Source organism: Crocuta crocuta, unplaced genomic scaffold, assembly GCF_008692635.1.
Source record: "Crocuta crocuta isolate KB4526 unplaced genomic scaffold, BGI_CrCroc_1.0 scaffold126, whole genome shotgun sequence".
Classification (NCBI taxonomy): domain Eukaryota; kingdom Metazoa; phylum Chordata; class Mammalia; order Carnivora; family Hyaenidae; genus Crocuta; species Crocuta crocuta.
In genome coordinates, this window is record NW_027531000.1 from 298,208 (window position 1) to 319,859 (window position 21,652).

The 21,652-nt window shown below is 38.1% G+C and overlaps 1 protein-coding gene across 5 annotated transcripts in view; it reads left to right on the plus strand.

The window, feature by feature from the left end:
• The window catches only part of SLC25A26 (solute carrier family 25 member 26), a 120,459-nt gene that overhangs the window by 17,078 nt on the left and 81,729 nt on the right, over positions 1-21,652 (plus strand). For 3 of the 5 annotated variants that reach the window (XM_077770594.1, XM_077770595.1, XM_077770596.1), the window contains 3 exons: positions 3,634-3,743; positions 18,488-18,592; positions 20,147-20,194. In XM_077770594.1, coding sequence (XP_077626720.1) covers positions 3,634-3,743; positions 18,488-18,592; positions 20,147-20,194 — 263 coding nt within the window. The remainder of the gene's footprint in view (positions 1-3,633; positions 3,744-18,487; positions 18,593-20,146; positions 20,195-21,652) is intronic. The other 2 variants (XM_077770598.1, XM_077770597.1) reach the window with 1 other exon arrangement.

The following is a 21,652-nucleotide window of genomic DNA, read 5'->3' on the forward strand; positions in this document are numbered from 1 at the left end:
CTCCAGTCTTATGTTCAGTCTTTTAGAATGGTTTTTCTTGTTAATGTCTCCAGTAGAAGCTTGGAAATGTTGCTCTAATATTGGTTGTCATACCGTAGAGTTGTGTTCCTGAACCTTGCCCAGATGTTGGAATCTCTTGGGAAGCTCTAAAAAATACTGATGCCTGTGTCACCCCCATGTCTGGGCTTTGCCTGGGTATCAGGGTGTTAGTAGCTTCCTAGGTGATTGCAGTGTGAAGCTGAGTTTAGCAACTCCTGACTTGGAGGTTCTTGTGGAGCAGATGAACCTAAGAGGCCTTAAACCTTTTCTGTTTTACCTTCTGTCTTTACTTTCTGTCTAAGCTTCTCCTGGATAGTCCCCTTCAAATGTCTTTGCTTTTATTGTAGCTTGGGAGTCACATTATGTGATTTATGGCCTTATTTTGTAATCAGTATAATCTGTATTATTTAATCCACTTGTTAGTATACTTTTTTCAAATACCTGTTTTAATTGTTTACTGATGCTTTCTCTGGTACTCAGCAAACAAAACAAACACCCTCCCCCCACGTNGTTATGAAACCTTGAGCTCTCCCTGATTCTTAAACTCTGCAGTTCATCTAGAGCACGGTGTTCACATAAACGTTGGTAATGCAGAGAGAAACTAGTGTTTTGATCCTTTGGTTTCTGTGTTCTTCCCCTTCCTCCAGCAGCCCTTAGTGCAGCCACCTGTTTTTGAGGGTATCCTTGAGTTTTATTGTCTTCATACTTTTAGTAATTGTCTGTAGCAAGTCATTATCGAGGACCCACTCCCTGCCAAGTCCAGTTCTCTATGTGGAAGAGAGTCAGAGGTTCCTGAATTTGACCATAGTGCAATCTCCCCATCACCTGGAGAGGTTAAAAATATGGATGCCTGTGTCTCACTTCCAGAGATGTGATTTCCTTGGTCTCAGGTGTGGCCTCGGCAACGATGCTTTAAAAAAGTCTGTTTTTATGGTATTTCCTTCATTGTTCTAAAGCTCTTTTTCTGATACATATTGCACCAAGGAATTAGTGTTGGTAGATGGTAGTATTAGTGATAGTCCAAGGAGTCTATGGTGTTTTAGGCTCATGGGACTTTAGATTCTTGCCAGTAGGACTTAACATGCATGTGGTTTTGAACTTTTGCATGTGTGGGAAAATGTTTTTCTTGCTGTGCTTTTTGGTTTTTTCACCGTGCTCTGAACATCAGTGGATGGGTGATGCTGGGTAGATAGAGTGCCGGTGTTTCAGAAATGGCCTTTTTTTTCTTCTGGGAATTTTTGGTTACTGCACCTTTGTCTTTTACTATTTAAGTTGGGGTTATAGGCAAGGTTGTAATCTGAGTATCATACACCAATGTAACATTCAGTGGTTGTAGACTTTTCTGAGAAAATGCAGTGGTCCCCCTTATCTGTGGTTGTGCTTTCAGTGGTTCATTTACCTGTAGTGAACCATGGTTCCATCATCAAAAGGTCAATAGTAGCCTAATGCTATGTCACAGTGCCTATGTCCTTCATCTCACTTGATCTCATCATGTGGGCATTTTTATCATCTTACATTGTCACAAGAAGAGGGGTGAGTACAATATGGGTTTTTTAAAAATTTATTTTAATTTAATTTTATTTTATTTTATTTATTTATTTTAAGAGAGAGCATGAGCAGGGGAGGAGCAAAGAGAGAGAGAATCCCAAGCAGGTTCCATGCTGCTAGGCCAGTGCCCAAAGTGGGGCTCAAACACACAAACGGTGAGATCATGACCTGACCCAAAATCAAGAGTCAGCCACTCAACCGACTGAGCTACCCAGGCACCCTCCGTATAGGTATTTTTGAGAGCGATCCCACATTCACATAATTTTTATTACAGTGTATTGTTATGGTTGTTCTGTTTTATTGTTGTTCATCTCTTACTGTGCCTAGTTAAGAAGTTAAACCTTAGCACAGATAGGTATGCATAGGAAAGAATGTAGTGTATGTAAGGGCTGGTACCACCCATCATTTTGGGCACCCACTGGGGGTTGTGGAACAAACCCCCTGTGGATAAGGGAGGACTGCGGTGTTCTGCAGGGGTCAGGAGTTGGGGATGAAGAGGACTGAGGGTTGAAAGAGGAGACAGAAGGCCCCTATTCAGGATCTTACTCTTCTGTAGAAGGGAACTTAGGGAACACGCCTGGGTGGCTCAGCCGGTTAAGCGTCCAGTTCTTGATTTTGGTCCAGTCCATGATCTCATCTCATGGTTTGTGAGATTGAGCCTTGAGGTGGACTCTGTGCTGGGTGTGGAGCCTGCTTAAGATATTCATTCTCTCTCTCTCTCTCTCTCTCTCTCAAAAAAAAAAAAAAAAAAGATTAGAAGGGAACTCAAAACCCCCATAGGTTTTTGTTTTTAAAGAGCTAGCAGACACTGTAGGTGTAGCCCAACCCCTGTTCTTTGTTGTAACTTGTCCAGAGCCCCTCTCGGAACCTTGTGACATCATTTCCAATTATAGGGAGGCTTTCTTGGGTGTCACACAGGAGAGTTTTGGGATTTACATTTCTTTTTTGGATTTACATTTCTAAAGGATTTTGTCTCTGGTAAGGGTAGCAATGCAGTCTCACTAGGTTGAGGTGGTCAAGCAGGTAAACTTAGAAACTTGTAGCACTTACTCCTTTCCCTGGGGGGCGGGGGGCACTGGAGGGTGCAATGTGTAGCATGTGCTACTTACAGCTGACTGCACTTGCAGATATTCTAGCTGTACATTTAGTGTGCTAAAATAGGAAAAGCCTTATTGAGAACCACTGTGGGAGTAGGGACCTACGTTAATTAGATAGAACTGTTTGCATTGGGACAGTGTGCCTCATTGCTTGGCTTCCTGTTTTGTTAGCAGCCTGAGGAGACGTTAAAAGCCTGTTGACTTTAACAGTGGAGAACCAGTTTTCATTATCGGCTCCTCTTTTGACTTTAATGTGATTGTGTTCAAATGTCCTTCAGAAGATGAATTTGTCATTCATTTAACTTTCATGCTTTATCTTTTATGGAAGTGATAAACATCTTTTCATTAACAGTACATGGCAGGTTTTAAAGCCCTCTTATACACCTAAGATTATTTCCAGGTGATAGGGGTAGCTTTTTTCAGATTGTGATTTACAGTTGTAATTAAATAGTTGATTGTTTCCTTGATCTAAAGGTAGCCATGGTTTTTTCAAGTGAACAGAAATTAAACATTATCAAATAGATGTTTTATGTAAGATGTATGTTTCCAAGCTTAACCTGTCTATAAATTAGTGTAGCTGATTATTTTATTACTGTATGTAAAGATATTTTGGATCACAGAAATTTATATCTCATTCTAGAAAGCTTACTAAAAAATGTCATATCACTTAACCATACAAAATGGTGAATGCTAGGTTAGCTGTTAGGCTCCCTCAGGGTGGGGATCATGTCTGGTGCATTTTCATAAGTCCAGGATTGGGTATATAACATGGGCTCAGTAGAGTCTGCAAGAGTGGGGCAGGAAGGAAGAATACGTATTAAATTATTATCTTTTATCTGTTAGCTCGCGATTTAATAATTAGAGTTGAATTTTTTTTGAGAAACTTATTTCTGAAAAGTTTGAATATATATTTAAACTTTGTGAAAGACTGGCTTGTTTTAAATTTCAGCTGCTGCTTTTTTTATCACCTATGAATATGTAAAATGGTTTTTACACAATGATTCATCTTCATATTTGATGCCGGTGAAGCATATGTTGGCTGCCTCTGCTGGAGAAGTGGTAAGTAACAAGTTAATGCATGTAAAACACTTTAGGAATGCAAACTGTGCATATATCTTTGGTACAGATAATACTTTATTTTGTTGTTAAAAGGCAGTTCTGTTTTCAGTTATGAAAGTCATAAACCCCAATAAATGTAAATGGATTAAACATGATAGTTAAGACATAGGGTCTAGATAAGATGAAAGAAAAATCCAGTGTTGTGCTGTTTTCAAAAGGCCTGCCTAAAACATAATGACACAAAGAATAAAATTAAAGAAATGGAAGAAGGTATCCATGGAAATTGTGGTGGCTTTGTGTTGTGTCAGCATAACTGAGCTGGAACTCCATTTCCTGGAACTCCCTTTCCAGGATGATTCCAGGTTAGGCTGGCTACAAGAGAAACTTGTACATGATTCATTAAGGTGAACCTGAAGCAACAGTTGTGTTTATGCTTAGAAGGTGGTGTTAGAGTCAGTCAGTGTTACAGTTCATGCACCTCATCTCTGGGCTCCATCCTCTCCAGTTCCTACTGGATCATATCTGTCAGCGTCTCTAATTTCTGAGTCAGATGTGTGGTCTCTATGGTGAAGGATGCCAGCTGCTTCTTCCAGTCACCCGTATCATCAAAGTTGAAGAGAAACCAATGTGTCATTTTATCCTTGCTTTTCCCCTTTTCACACCATTTCATCCACCCCATTGCCTGCTCTCTGAGTTCTTTCCTAATGCTAGATGTAGAGGCAAAAATTCAACGTAACCTGCTTAATCAACCCCATAAATACTGTTCACACCTATAGTAACTCTTTATTCTTTCTTCTCTCTCTCTCTCTCTTTTTTTTTTTTTAAGTTTGCTTATTTTGAGAGAGAGCACAAGCTGAGGAGGGACAGGAAGAGAGGGAAGGAGAGAATCCCAGCATGGGGCTTTGATCCCAACTGTGAGATCATGACTTGACCCAAAATTAAGAGTCGGATACTTAACTGACTGAGCTACCCAGGCACCCCAATAACTCTTTATTCTTATCATTCACAGTGGTTCTACTTCTTTGACCAACTCTGATACAGAAATACACACTGAAAAAGACCTGATAGAATAATGTCGGTATCAGGCAAAAAAAAGACTGGAAGCAAAAAAACAAAGAGACCCTTGTATAGTGATACAAGGACAAATTATCTTGGGAGATGTAATAAACCTGGACCTGGACTAAATAATGCTGTCTCAAAATCAAGCAGAGATTGATAAACATGAATTGAGACTGTAGAATATTTGAAAAAGATAATGGCAAGATTTGGCTAACGGATATGTATTGAGCTCTGAAACTGAGATTGAAAGATTATTCTTTTTTTTTGTATACCAGAAACATTAGTAAAAATGTATGATCCAGTAGTACAACAATGCAAATTTCAACAAGTAGTGTAGAGATCGTGTCATACAGCTCATTTGGTATCTGATGGAGTAAAATTGGAAAGCAGTGACAAGATAGGCAGTCCATCTCTACTAGGTGTTTAAACAATAATTTCTCTCTTGTAAATAATTCATTACCAAAATGAAATCCTAATGTAGGTGATAAAATATTTGTAATTAAAAAATAATACAGGGGCGCCTGGGTGGATCAGTCAGTTAAGCGTACTACTTCAGCACAGGTCATGATCTCGTGGTTCGTGGGTTCAAGCCCTGCATTGGGCTTTGTGCTGACAGCTAGCTCAGAGCCTGGAGCCTGTTTCAGATTCTGTGTCTCACTGTGTCTCTGACCCTCCCCTGCTCGCATGCGCTCTCTCTCTCCCTCTCTCCCTCTCTCTCTCTCTCTCTCTCTGAGGAAAAAAGAAAAGCATTAAAAAAAAAAAAAGATCCCCCCCCAAACTAACACAGAGAAAGTTATAATACAAAAGTTCTCCACTGCCCTGACCCACTCAACTGTCTTCCAGCCCCTCTTACTCAATACTAACAGACCTCCCCTAATAAAACAGTTTTGTATAACCATCCAGAAGTTGTGTGTTCTTTACCGTTGTTATTGTCAAGTTCCATGGTCTGGTATTCATAGAGTCATACTAAGCCCAGAATCTTGTTATAGGCGGGGTATGTTAACAAGAATCGAAGACAAAGTGAAAAGAAGGGTCTTAGTTTATAAGCCTGTTATCATTTTATTAATTTATATATTTTTTCTGTTTAGAAAAGTGGTGGTATATATTTACATGAGGAACTTTGAAAAGCCTTTATAAGATTTACACTAAAAATGTCACACATTGTGGTTTTGTTTTCTATGCAGTATTTTTCTTTAGAAAAGTTGGTTGAGAAAATATAAACTGTTGTATAATCCAATTTTTTACTTGAGAATATAGTGAATGGAGAAAGCACAGATCATGATAGAAAAGTATAAGTGTAGATTGACTTTAAGAAGACAATGGGAAAACAACAGATTTATTGAAACGTAATTCACACACCATACAACTCATTTAGAGTGTATAAAAGGTGTTTTTAGTATATTCAAAGTTGTACAACCATCACCACAGACAGTTTTAGGACATTGTCATCTCTCCAGAAAGAAAGATCATACCCATTAGCAGTCACTCCTCATTTCCCCCAACTTTCCCACCACCAGTTTACTTTTTGTCTTTATAGATTTTTCGATGCTGGACATTTCATATAAGTGGAATCCTCAACATGTCTTTTATGACTGGCTTCTTTCACTTAGCATGAGATTTTCAAGGTTTTATCCATGTTTAGCATTTTCAGGACTTCATTCCTTTTAATTGCCAAGTAATATTCCATGTGGCATGAATATTTGGATTGTTTGCTGGACATTTGGGTTGTTTGCACTTTAGGGCTGTTATGTACAATGCTACTTTTATGAACCTTTTTGTTCAAGTCTTTTTGTTGATATATTCATTTCTCTTGGATGTACATGTAGAAGTGGAATTATTAGTTATGTGCTAACTTTGTTTAACCCTCTGAAGAAGTATTTCAAAGTGGCTATACAGTTTTACATTCCCAGCAGCAGTGCACATGGGCTCTGCCTTCTGCACATTCTTGCCACCACTTGATGTCTGTCTTTTAAATTATAGCCAACATCTTATTGTGATTTTGATTTATATTTCTCTGATAACTAACGATTTTGAGCATCTTTTCATTTACTTACTAGTTATTTGCTTATCTTCTTCTTTCTTTTCTTTTTTTTTTTTTTACAAATAGCTTACTGTCAAGTTGGTTTCCATATAACACCCAGTGCTCATCCCCACAAGTGCCCTTCTCCATGCNGGGTTCCATGTGCTCCTTTGCATCAGCATTTCTGTATCCCCTGGGTAAATTCCTAGCAGTGCTATTGCTGGGCCATAGGGGAGTTCTATTGTTAGTTTCCTGAGGAACCTCCACACTGTTTTCCAGAGGGGCTGTACCAGTTTACATTCCCACCAACAGTGTAGGAGGGTGCTCGTTTCTTCACATTCTCGCCAGCATCTAGCGTTCTCTGATTTGGTCATTTTAGCCACTCTGACTGGCGTGAGGTGGTATCTCAGTGTGGTTCTGATTTGTATTTTCCTGATGAGGAGGGATGCTGAGCATTATTTGCTTCTCTTCTTTGGAGACATACCTATTCAGATCCTTAGTTCTTTCATTGGGTGTCTTGTTATTGAGTTGTGGAAGTTCTTTATATATTCTACCTACAAGTGCATTATGAGGCCTATAATTTGTAAAATTTTTGCCATTTTGGGCATTGTCTTTCCACTTTCTTTGGCACTTTTTGTTTTCACTTTGAAGCATAAATTTAAAATTTTGATTTTACCTATTTTACTTAATGCTTCTGGTTTGGTGTTACATCTTTGAAACCATTGCATTATTGGAGATCATGAAGATTTATACCTGTGCTTTATTCCTAGAGTTTTAGTTTTAACCCTTACTTTTAGGTGTTTGACCCATTTTGAGTAATTTTGTGTCTGGTGTGAGGTAGCAGTCAGACTTCAGAATTTTGCATGTGGGTATCCAATTGACCTGGCCCCATTTGTTAAAGAACTCTTCTTTATCCATTAAAGGGCCCTGGCACCCTTCTCAAAACATACTTGATTGTAAATGCAGGTGTGTGTTTGTGGATTCCCAGTTCTGCTCTGTTGATCTCTCTATCTGTCCTGTGTTGGAACCACACAGACCTGACTAACTGCAGCTTTGTGGTAAGTTGTGAAATCAGTAACTACAATTTCCAACTTAGTTCTTCTTTGTCAAGGTTGTTTTGCCTATTCTGGGTCTCTTGTGTTTTCATATGAAGTTGAGAATCAGCTTCTCAACTTCTGTAAAAAAGGCAACTTAGATTTTGATAGGGATTGCATTGAATCTGCAAATCAATTTGGAGACTTGCTATCTTAAAAATATTAAATTTTGTGATCTATAAATATGTGATATCTTTCCATTTATTTAGGTCTTGTTAATTTTCTTTCAACAGTGTCTCCGAGAGAGAGAGAGCGAGAGAGAGAGAGAGAGAGAGAGAGAAAATGAGAATGAGAATGAGTGGGGGAGGGGCAGAGAAAGAGGTAGACAGAGAATCTGAAGCAGGCTCCAGACTCTGAGCTGTCAGCAGAGTCCGACATGGGTCTTGAACTCATGTACCCTGAGATCATGAGCTGAGCCAAAGTTGGGTGCTTAACTGATTGAGCCACCAGGAACCCTGTTTTTTTTTTAAGTAATTTATTTTTTTTGGATGCTGTTCTAAATGGAAATTTTTTTAAATTTCAATTTCAGTTCATTGCTAAAAATAAAAAATACATTCATTTTCATATACTGATCTTATATCCTGCAACGTTGTGGAACTCGCCTATCAGTTCTAAAGTTTAGTGGATTCCTTAGGATTTTCTGTACACAAGATCATGTGCAAATAGAGGTTGTTATATGTCTGTCTTCTCTGTTGTCTTGCTTTAATTGATCTGGCTTGAAGCTTTAGTACAGTAGAGAATAGGACTGACAAGAGTGGACATCCTTACCTTTTTTTTGACCTCAGGAAGAAAATACTCAGTGTTCCACACTATTAAGTGTGATGTTAACTGTGAGGTTTTCGTAGATGTCCTTGATCAAGTTGAAGAAGTTGTCTTCTATTCCTAGTTTGTTGGGTGAAGTTTTTTTAATTTGTGAAGGGCTGAATTTTGCCCATGTTGTTCATAGGTTTTTGTTTTTGATTTTGCTGTTATGGCATATCACATTAATGGGTTTTCAAACATTTTCAGACGACTCTTGCATTACTGCGATAAATCTCACTTAATCATGGTACATAATACTTTTTATTTAGTGGTAGGTTTTGTTTACTAGTATTTTGTTGAGGATTTTTGCTACTTTATTCATAACAGATTCAAGTCTATAGCTTTTTTGTTTCTTGCTGGTTTTGGTATTATCCAGCAAAGTTATTTTTAAGGGAATGTAGTCAAATTAATTACATCATTTTAGTTGATGAAAACATACCTAATTATATCTGGGAAATCCAAGAAAAAAGGAATTATGGAGGAAATAGTTGGTTTTATAGAAAGGCAAGTGTCATTCTGTGTCATAATTTGGATTATTGAGATTATGGTGTTTGATAAGGACAAAGATCATCTTTGGTCTTCTTTGGTATTTTTGCATCTTAAATATTTATTGTATATCTGGGATATATAAAACTCTGTACTTTTCCATTACTGTAAAATGAATTTCTTTAAGAAAAATTTAATTTTACTGTAGTTAACATACAGTGTCTTATTAGTTTCAGGTGTACAACCTAGTGATTCAACAACTGTGCATATTACTTAGGGCTCATCACCTATCTCTCCCCTTCCCCCAGTTGTCTCTATCTCTCTGGTTTTTGCTTGTTGGCTTGAGTTGTGCGGTATTTTGTTTTTTTACTTTGTTCATTTGTGTTGTTTCCTAAATTTCACATATGAATAAAATTGTATGGCATTTGTCTTTCACTGAGTTATTTCACGTAGCATTGTAATTTTGAGATCCATCTAGGTTGTTGCAAATGGCAAGATCTCACTGTCAAATGAATTTCTTGATGTGAGAAATCTGTTGTATGGTTCCTTGAAGAGAATGTTGAAATTAGCCTAAGAGACATTAAATTCACTAAAGTCAGTTTTATAAAACTTGCTTTGATACTGTTTTAAAAATGATTTTGCAGAACCCAAGTCCCAAGTTAACTCTGAAAAAAAATTTTTTTAAATTGCCTTCATGATTTACCCAAGTTAGAAAAGTGATGGGACTAGCAATATATTAATTTCTCAGGAAGAAACACAAAATAATAACTCCTTTATGAGCTGCAGACCCCTTTGGGCTCTAATGAAACCTGTGGATGTCTCCAGGAAATGAACACAAGGACATTTTACATAGAGTTTTTGGGCAGTTTCATTCCCTCTGCTCTTACTCAAATAAGAATTCCAATGCTTGAATTGTACTGGAAAATTAGCTTAAACTGCAATTTAAAACTAATTTATACTTAGTTTCAAAACAAAAAAATGTAACCTATTATCCTAGGTTCAGCTTGTGTTTTGTGATTATGTTGTGGCTTTAGAACCTCATTAAATGCAGTAAGTTTTGAGTATCGATACTAAAGAACAGCAAGTTGTGTGAGACAGTTTGTGTCTCTCAGGCTGTGAAAATTTGTCCTTAGGACAGCCCTTTCCTCGTGTTATTTTAGAATTGCATGTTGCTTTAACCTTAAATAGTCTCATGAATTCACTATTTGGTTAATATTTTATAGTATGTTGTTGAGAACAAGCAGCAAAAAGGACTTGGCCACACAGGGCCATCTTGCCTGAAAGCTAGTTTGCCATGTTGAAGGAAAGGTTTTCTTCAATTTAAGAACTTCCTATCTCTTAGACTTATCAAGAGTGTATAAAGTAACACGTATTTAGGGCAAATGATAGTTGCTAGGCTAATCATGTTAATGGCATATTTTTTCCATATCCAAAAAATCCTTCATATTTTAATACTGTCTGTAACTGACATTTAAGGAATATTGGAGACTGTGGTTGTATTCTGTTTTTGTGCCAGTACCATACTGTCTTGATGATTACAGCTCTGTAATACAGCTTGAAGTCTGGGACTGTGATGCCTCCAGCTTTGGATTTTCTTTTTCAAGATTGCATTAGCCCTTTGGGGTCTTTTCTGGTTCCATACACATTTTAGGACTGTTTGTTCCAGCTCTGTGAAGAACGCTGGTGTTATTTTGATGGGGTTGCTATCTTGGCACTTTCTTAAAACAACTTTCCAAAGCCATACAGTGTCCATTTTCTTAATAAGTGCTTGAGAAATCTGTATACCGCCTTCCTATTTCAGTAATTTGTATCAGTTTCATAGAGCATAAACTTTTGGTTTCAGATTCATACAGGTATGGTTGCCAAAAGTAAGAGAAAAAAATGGGTGAGTTTAGGAGAAACAAATTTTCATGGGTAAAATAAAAAGAAACGGAAAACCAGAACATTTATAGCTATCCGTGGTCAGAAAGAAATAGAGACTTAAAGGAAATAAACAATTTGGTGATTTTCTGTAACATTTACTTTGATAGAAGATTCTTAGCTTGCAAACAGATTCCTTAGAAACAATAACATATTTTGTTGGTATCCAGTGTGTCCACACTTACTTTGTTGTAGCAACTATACATGTAGGAAAGAGACAGAAGAGTGCTACCATAATAACCATTCCCTGTAGCGGCACCTTGATTAAAACTTAATGACAAATCAATAAAACTATAATTACGACCTTCTACCTTATGTTTGTAATTTGGAATACAGTAAAATCAATCAAATAAGACTTAATATGTAACAATAGTAAGAGTCTTGTTTGTGCCGTTTTTATTAGGAAGTTTGCTGTACCAAGTCTCTAAATCCCTACCTCAATTATTTTACAGCCTAGCTTTCATCAGACACAGAAGAAGCCCTGTGAGAAGTAGAATCTGTAATTAGATCTGAAGGGTTGGGCAGGTTTACTTTAATAACAACAGAGGCTGTACCATTACAGTAATAGTGATTTTTCTTAGGGCTTTAAGATTTGACTTTTCCTGGGTCTTATCCTACTTTTAGCTTAAGTTAATGTTGTTTTCAGAAACAAAAGAACATTGAAATTTCTTTGCAGCCTCCTGCAGCCACTCTGAATTTAATGTATGCACAGGTGACGTGTGGATGTTCTTATGCACGTAGATGCTGGTTCATGATCCTTTGTGGTCCCATTCTAATTTGGAATTGAGAAAGCTAGGAAATAAGTTCTATCGTCTTTCGTAGATGCTTTCCTGAGAACCTCTAACAGTAATTCTCCAAGCGTAGTGCAAAGAGCACCCAGAGTGCTCCAGAATAGGAGACTACTCCAGAACCCCCAGAGAGAGAGATGAGCAGAGCTTCAACTAAGACAGGCACAGGGTTCATAGGGAGGAGGTGAGTTTGAGTGATAAGATACAGAATTGGCATAATGATGGTAATTCATTTTTTAAAAAAGTTTATTTATTTTGAGAGAGACAGAGACCGTGTGAGTTGGAGAGGGGCCGAGAGAGGGTGCGAGAGAGAGAAAATCCCAAGCAGGCTCTGTGCTAGCAGCAAATAGCTGGACACAGGGCTTGAACTCCTGAAACTGTGAAATCATAACCTGAATCAAAACCATGAGTTGGACACATAACCGACTGAGCCCCCCGGGTGCCCCAAGGTGGTAATTCCTTTAAAAGGACTTCCAGCAGCATTCCTCCCAAGCATTATTGCTTCATAGATGCCTTCGCTACTATGTTGTATGTGAGTTGTGCATAATCTCAAACTCTGCAATGGAAACTTCTAAGCAAAGTCAGTAAGCGCATCTTGCTTTCCAGTTGTCCCAGCGATGTGAACCTGAGCGGAGTTGCAGAAAGGGGAGGAAGAGGAAGGAGGGATGGCAGGGCCAGGGAGACCGTCTGGGCCTGGCCTGGCCGTTGTCTGCTGGTCACCCTGCATTGAGTCCCAGCATGAATATGCAGAGAGATCTTTCTGGGAGGCTTTTTATAAAGGAACAGTTTGCCCCACCAGCATTACAATTTCTTGATGATTTCCTCCTTTAACACATTTCGGATTCTTTTCTCTTTTATGGATTTGCTTGTTTCTCCCTAATGCAGTGTGCAGCATTAGTTCAGATGCTGTTGATTCATGATCTAGGACAGTGCATTTCATTGACTTGTTTGCCTAGTGGATGAGAGGGAAGGGAACTCTGTGTTGGCTTTTTAAGAACAGTATCAGTTTTTGGAACACAATTAAATTAAGATTAGTTTTATAGAAACAGTGAACAAGATTTTCATGTAAGATGATGAAGTTGAAATCGTTTGAAGCCACAGGAGTGTTTTTTGGTCAGTTAGTGCCACTGCATTTTAAATGGAAAAGCCAAATACTTGTCTCCAAAGATCAAACTGCTGAAGGTAGGATTAGCCCCTTATGCGTGAGTCTGCACTCTGTCAGTGACAAACCTTTACTTTTTCAGATGCCGTTTTGTTAAGATTAAGGTTCTTCTTAGCATAGTGAATTAAATGCCACTGTCCTAAAATTGCTTTGATTTGTAATTGTATACTTTTTAATACTTGAATGTTTATTTTATGTCTAACACTGTGATTGATGCTAAAAAACATAGAATAACACATTTTTATCCCTGTCCTTGAGGAGTGTATGAATAATGAATTGGATACGTTTATTAAGTAACTGGAGAATACATTGACGGCCTCTTTAAGGAGACAGTATATGGGTCATAGCTGTCCAGCAGCATAGATCAGGCTTGGAGCTCTGACTTGTAGCACAGCCTGTTTGCTATGTGTGTCTGTAGACCATGTACCTGATCTCACTGAGCTGCGGTTTTCCTTACCTTGAAAATCAGGGTTAATGCTACCCACCTCACAGTTCTTAGAAGGATTAAGTGATACATCACTTAAAAAGTGCTCAGCCTAGCATCTGATCTGTAAAGTGTCCGATTTTCCAGTGCACACAGAGTGCTTTATGTAGCACGTTTTCAGAATTACGTATTTTTTGGAGGGAATCATTTCAGAAGATGAAGACATTGAAATTCACAGAGTTTCAGTGACTTGTTCAAGGCTTCACAGCTGCTGTGGAGAAACAGCATTGTACAATGAATAGTTAGATGAATACTTCTGTGTATACTTTTTACTTTTGATGTAATATTTTAAAAATGGAAGAAGTGGTGCAGAAGTAGAGATGAGAAGTGTATTACTTGGATAATATTATGAACTCTGATAGCTGTGGGCTTCTTAAGAAAAGGTTGGAGTTCTAAAATGTGCGGTTGGTTACTATGGTAGGAAGGATAATGGCCCCTTAAAGATGTCCTAGTCCCTAAAACCTGTTACCATCTTACCTAACATGGCAAATAAGGACTTTGCAGATAAGATAAAGTTAAGGATCTTGAGGACAGAAGATTTTCCAGGATTATCTAGGTGAGCCCAAAGTAATTATGAATGTGCTCATCAGTGGAATGCAGAAGTATGGGAGAGAGGTTTTATGATGCTGTGCTTGGTGTTGAAGTGAGAGGAAGGGACCACAAACCACGGAATGCAAGTGCCCTCTAAAAACAAGGAGATATATACGTTTAGAACCTCCAGAAGGAATACCAGCTGGCTGCTGATTGATTCAAATCAGTAAGACTTATTTTGGAATTCTGACCGCCAGATTTCTAAGAGAGTAATTTGTGTTATTTTAAGCCATTAAGTGTGTGGTACTTTGTTAGAGCAGCAATAGGAAACCAATATAGTTACCATTAAATTGCAGTCTCTTCCATTTGCAGATTTTCTATGAGTAGATGTGTACACATCTGCCCATGGGGCTTTCGTTACCTCCTGGGAAATAATGGCTCATTTCTGTTTCAGAAAGGAACAAGAATGAAAAAGCCATTTACAGCTTAAGTCTTGTGTAACATTCTGTTAACAGCCTTTAGAAACAAAGCCTAAACGATGATGTAATTTTTGTTGAGAAGACTGTTAACCTTCTGTCTGGAGTCTGGATTAGCACAAACAGTAATTTTGTCAGGCATAAGAAGATTAAATTAAATTAAAAATTTTCTTCCAATGCCTGTTGGCTCTTTATATAAAGTGGAAAGAGTCTAATATGTAAGAAAGCTATGAGGAACTTGTGTCCGCATATCAGTGGGTAAAATTTAAATCCCAAGGATGGTAAATTAGAAGTTAGAGATTGCTGTTAGGGTAGTTTTTATCAACAGCTGTGATTCCATTTGTGACCAGAAGATGGCAGAATTGACACACAAATGAATTGTTAACAGTTACAGGGTTTTTGATTTTAAATGATGGTTCAGAAAGATATGTGAGATTTGGAAACCTGCATTCCAGAAAGAATTTTTGAGAGTTACACAAAGAATGTGAAATAAAATACAGGTAAGAAAGTGGCACATTTCACAATTTTGCAGAGCGTCATGAGGTTTTTCTCCCTCTTAATTCTCCACATTGGAGTTTACTCCGCCAAGTCCACAGCAGCCCTTGCTGTGAATATGATTAAACTTTGGCTGTATTCATTTTATTTAGGTTTCTGTTGAACAGACATAGATTTGCCTGTCTAAACACAAAGAATCAGCTGATACTAAACTTTGAAACTTTTAAGTTCATTAAATGCATGTAAATAAAATAAATTTTTTTTAATGTTTTATTTATTTCTAGGAGAGAGAGAGAGACAGTGTGAGCAGGGGAGGGTCAGAGAGAGAGGGAGTTACAGACTCTGAAACAGGCTCCAGGCTCTGAGCTGGCAGTCAGCACGGAGCCTGACGCGGGGCTTGAACCCATGAACCGCGAGATCATGACCTAAGCGAAAGTCGGGTGCTTAACCGACTAAGCCACCCAGGCGCCCCTAAAATAAATTTTTGATGGGAAATAATTCTGGAGACAGTAACCAAAACTTGTGGGTTTCATCCTAACTTCCTAAGCCAAGTAGTGCTCTGACCTTCAGTAGCTTCTGTCTCAGGCTGGTGTGTATTTAATGTGCTGACTATTGGCTTCTAATATCAGAGGCACATTTACAGGCCATTAAGTTCCCTATAGAAAAATAAAAATCAGGTAAGTGATTGTGAGCCATGTGAAAACATTTGGGGAAATGATGTAATGTAAATGGAAAGTACTGTCGGTGATGCCCGGTGACCTCAAAGAGCATTTCAAGAGTAAAGGACAGAGGTGAGCCCTTGATAGGCTGTGGAGCTGTGGGCCGTGGCCGTGGCCATGAAAGAACCGAAGATTCCTCTTCTCTCTCTCCTTTTATTTTGCCAAATGGGAGGTCGAAGTTGACAGTAGATTTTCCCCTTTCACACCCTTAGTCTTAAAACCTGTAGTTTTTGTATCTTGGTGTTTAATAAATACTAAAAGAAGACATTGCAGCTTTCCATTACAAAAACAAAGTTAAAAAAATATCAGGTAAGTTTTTTTTTAATGTCAAGGAAAAAATCTTGGTAGCTTTATAATTATAATCAATTTTTAATCTAAAGTTTATTTTATTTTTGGAATGTTTAATTCTAATGAAGCCAGTATTGTATTTTAATGTGGATAAAAGATGGGGACATAAATTTTCTTTGTTGTATTTTGTTAGTTTTATTTTTTGATAGACCCTTAACATATAAGACACTCCTGGATATAATGAAAATGCCACCATTCCTGTGTCACGGATTCATACTGAACCCCATACTTATGAGGAAAAAATGCTCTGAAGAATGGATTTACCAAGAGACCCATGGATGACATTATCTTTATCTCCTTTCGTGGAATCACAATACTGTAACGTGTTTTTGTTCTTGTGCAGTGAAATACTCTGTTGTAGCTCAGATTCAGCTCTAAGAGAGATCAGAGTTAATAGAAAACCAAATTGAAGGCACTGGAGTTACTGGAGAAGATAGAGGCGTTGCTTTGCGATCTCTCTCTCATGCCAAAATTGCCCCGCCACGGAAGTCAGGAAGCCGTGCTGAGTGCTTTCTACCTCTTCAGTTAGGGAGATTGCTTTTCATCTAGGAACCTTTCCAAGGTTTTTGTTTTGCTTCTGTATATTTAAGAAATGAAAACGTAATGTAAGAACATGAAGGGTTATGAAGCATGAAGTTCCATAAATATTTATGCCAACCCGAAAAGTGGACCATTCCTATTTTCTTGACATATTGGGGTCATATTTCACTCTTGACCTCTTGAATTGAAAAATATAAGGAGTTAGTGAGACTTTTTCTTTCTTTTCTCTTTCCTTGTTTATTTATTTTCATTTCTTTAATGAGTTTTAGAGGCTGGGAGCTATCCTTTTAGGTTCATATAAGTTTCAGTGAACTTTGTTTTCTGTCCTGGTTTATAAGTATGGATTTAAAAATTTGCACATGTATCAAGAGTAACATGATTTATACCCAGTTTTAGGCCTTAGTGATAAAGTGTTTAATCCGTTTGTGTGTTTTTGTCATTATCTCTAAAAATTGGTATTTGTCAAGGCTAATAATAAGTAGGATTGCACTGAAAAGCACAATTTAAGTTAGCCCTTTCATTTGTTTTCTCCCTCAATTAAAATCTTTGCTCCATAACATTTTTGCTCTTCTATATTATGTTAATGAAACCTATCAAGTAATTATAACTGTTCATGGTAGAGAATTTAGACATGTGGGTAGGCAGAAAAGAGAAACATTACCTGTAATCCCACTTTGTTTTTGCAAGTCTTTATGTAACTCTCTGTATAGGTAATCTAGTGTTAAGTACAAAGAAAAAAGTACCTGAAAAATTCTGGAGTATTGGTCGTTGACCGGTCAGACGTGAGTATGGTCTGTTCAGGACCTATGTCGACTTGAATGAATGCTGGAGCAGGACCCAAGGCTTCCTGCAGTTTCTCCTGTTACTGCATCATGGCTGTGGTGCTGGGGTCTAGGGTGCTGGGGTCGGCAGCTAGTTGAGGCTGGGATGGGGAGTGAGATGGAAGATGAGGTGTAACCAGCTGATGATCAGTCTTGCTTCTGTGGATGTATGCATTATTTACAGTAAAGCAAAAGCCTTTTTGGCTCATTCTTTCAGCCTTTTTGAAGAAAGTAAGTCCGTGTGTTTCTTGCCATTGAGGGACTTCTAGAGAGATGGGCATGGAACCAGATGGCAGGACGTGTGAGGATCTCTAAACACAAGATAAGGTTCTGAGCTGACAAAACAATGCATGTCCGTTAAGGGTCTGAGGTTTTTAATGGAATACTACNAGTGTGAGGATCTCTAAGCACAAGGAAGATAAGGTTCTGAGCTGACAAAACAATGCATGTCCGTTAAGGGTCTGAGGTTTTTAATGGAATACTACATGGCAATGAGAAACAATGAAATCTGGCCATGTGTAGCAACATGGATGGACCTTGAGGGTGTTATGCTGAGCAAAATAAGTCAGGCAGAGAAGGACAAATACCATATGTTTGCACGTATAGGAGGATTAGGAGGAACTTGACGGAGGAACAAGGGGGAGAAGAAGGGGGGAAATGGTGGGGGAAAGGGGGAGAGGCAAACTATGAGAGACTCTTGAATGCTGACAAAAACTGAGGACTGATGGATGTGGGAGGGAGGAGGGATGGGCATAGAGGAGGGCACTTGTGGGGATGAGCACTGAGTGTTATGTGGAAACTAATTTGACAATAAACTATTTGTAAAAAAAAAAAAGGGTCTGAGGTTTTTAGGTTGAAAAAAATGCCTTTGGACATCTTGCAGTGACTCTTTATATTATTCCTTTTTGACTGTATTGTTTTGCTTATGAGAATAATTTCAATTTTCATATCAGTTACCTTTTTTTTTTTAGGATGTAATTAATGAGATTATATATTTTAGGTTGCCTGTCTGATTCGCGTTCCTTCTGAAGTGGTTAAGCAGAGGACTCAGGTATCTGCTTCTTCGAGAACGTTTCAGATTTTCTCTAACATCTTATATCAAGAGGTGAGATTTGATTTTTAAACTCCATCTGTTTCTTTATTGAGAAAGATTTTATAAAAAACTATTTTTTAATGTTTATTTTTGAGAGAGAGAGAGACAGAGTGCGAGTAGGGGAGGGGCAGAGAGACGGAGACACAAAATCCAAAACAGGCTCCAGGCTCTGAGATGTCAGCACAGAGCCCCACGTGGGGCTCGAACTCAAGGACCACAAGATCATGACTTAAGCTGAAGTCGGATCTTTAACCGATTGAGCCACCCAGGCGCCCTGAGAGAGATTTTATAGTAGCTAATATGAACACTGTGGTTCTCATCCCAGGAGCCTTAGAAGAGACTGTAAAGATAAATTTAATGCTCAATCACAGCAGCTTTTGATGGTAAGATTATCTTTGCCTATCCTTTGTTTTCAAATTATTGTTAATATTTTCCCCCCACATTTCTAAACAACACATACTGAGTGCCACTACCATATGCATGTCCTACCTACATTTTCATTGTCCTGTAGTAGCTTCAGAATCACAAATGGAATAAATCATAAAAATGTGAAGTGAATAAAGATACGATATTAAAATGTTACTATAGAATTTGAGGGCCTGTGGGAGAGAAGTACAGAAATGGGCATAGTGACCTGCATCATTATGTTTATATTAAATTCCTGGGGTGCCCAGATGACTCAGTCAGTTAAGTGTCCACCTGTGGCTCAGGTCATGATCTTATGGTTTGTGGGTTCGAGCCTCACATTGGGCTCTGCACTGAAGTTGCGGGGTCTGCTTCGGATCCTGTCTCCCCCTCTCTCTGCCCCTCGCCTGACCACATGCTCTCTCTCTCTCAAAAAGAAATAAACATTAAAATAAATTAATTCCTTTTTTTCTTGTTAATGGTCTGCTATGGGTCAGAGGACATTCTTGCCAGCCAGGTCACTAGGGACCATGGAGCTGCTTTTCTTTGTCTTTTTCTAGAAGCCCCCTCCTCCCTCTTTTTAAACAGTATTCAGTAACATGGACCTTTCGCTGGGCCTAGGTTTTAGCAAAGTTATTCTTTATGGTTCTTTTGTCACTTAGGTGAGGAAAAACTGGGTATTTGATCAGAGGATCATGAGATCAATCCAGTAGAGGGACCCTGTTGTGAATCATGTGTCCAGAGATATTTATCACTGTGGAGAGATTATTAATGAATTTCTGATATCTTCTGATTGAAACTTCTGACATTCTGATGACATACAATTCTGTTTTTATAGGAAAGGATGATTAGCATTTTGTGTGCATTTGAATTTGGAAATGTATTTTATTGAAATCATCTGAAGTACTATTTTCAGGAGCAGAAATGTTGAAAGCAACTAAAGTAGTCAGTTTGATTATTTTAGAGATGTTCCCAGTTTAAAGGGAACTGACCCAAGCTTTATGTACTTGAGTCCAGTTTATAACCTTTAACGTCTTACAGAGAGTAGTTATTGTGCAAGCTTTAAAACTCAGGCTTCAGAAACTCCACCTTACTCAGAGTATCGTTCAGAACTGTCTGCTCTTCCAACTTTCTGAGCTCTCGGCCTTTTGTTTGTTTCAGGGCATCCAAGGATTGTATCGAGGCTACACAAGCACGGTTTTGAGAGAGGTAACACACGAAATTCCCAGTACTGAAGTGCAAAAGAATGATGTGCTTTTTGTTCTGCAAATTCATTCAGAGAAACTGGTTGAAACCATAAAAAGGGGATATTTTGATCACTTTTTGAAACACTGTTTAGCCTTACCCTGGTTCTTAGATCTAACAAATGAGTTAGAGAACAGTCCCACTGGTCAGAATGACACCCACCCTAAGACTTCATTGGCACGAGGGTGGCTGAACTTCCGTTTTCGCTGAAATAGTTAGAAGCAACCACTAAGGTTAAGATACCAAGTTAATTACCGGAAGACACAGAATTAATGAGAAATTGGTAGTCAGAGCCTCAGGCTAAGAGACAAGTGTCTCAAAAGTGTGTATCACATAGGCAGCTGTTGTCTTCCCGATCACAAGGTACCGCGAGCCCCAGACCACTGTCCCTGCGGGTGGCTGGCCGCGCATTGTCCCTGAGCAGCCACTTCACCTTCTGGGACTTCTGACTTGAAAATTCTGGGATTCAGTGCTTTTCTTCTTCTTCTGGTTGAAAAAGCAAAGCGATTTCAGTATATTTCCTCTAGGAAGTATGTTTTAATTTTTGCCTCACATAGAGGACAATAATTTGAAGTTCAAAGGGTGATTTACTAACATTTAAGACAAGTCTTTGGGACATAATTGTAATTTTGTTTCTTCTGATTCTTAAAAAAATTTTTTTAAGAGTTTAAGTCCTAGGATTTTTTTCAGATGTGTGGATATATCATTGACAAGTAAAATTGTAAGGTATTTAAAGTGTACATGATGATTTGGTCTATATATCCGTTGTGGATGGGATTGGGATGTAAATTTCTACTAAAGAAAACACAGGGGAATCTGCATATCTGTGCTTTGTATCCTTTTTTCTCTTTGGAGCTCCTTGGTCAATAACAAGTTTGCATTTACAAAAATGTTTTTAATTTAAATAAATGTCATTAATTAGGAAAACTCTGAAATGGTTTGAAATCCCTAATTTTATTGCCACGTAGTTTTTGATTGTGTTCTGTTTTTTTATGATAGATTACAATCTTCTTTATGAAATACAAGCACTGCTACATGTTTTTTAAAAATGATTTCCTCAAGATGACAACCTTTAATGTTGTGTGGTGTGGCTGATGTAGATCTCTGAAAAACTTCTTTTAAAGGAAAACTAAATGTTGCAAAATTAGTTTGTGTGACGATAACTTTTGTCTTTGAAAAACATCACCCGCACTATCTTTTCATTCTGTGCTTATTTTCTTACTCACTAAACACGTGTGATTTACTGAGCTTTCACCTGGGTGCAGCAAACCAGGGGAGCAATGAACCTTTTTTATTTTTCTGAGAGATGCTGAATAAATGAATATATTTACATGCCTGACAGTACTGGTTTTGCATACAAACAGATAAAACACAAGGTTACAACTGCATTCTATTCTTTTAAAAATTTGTTTTGACATATGT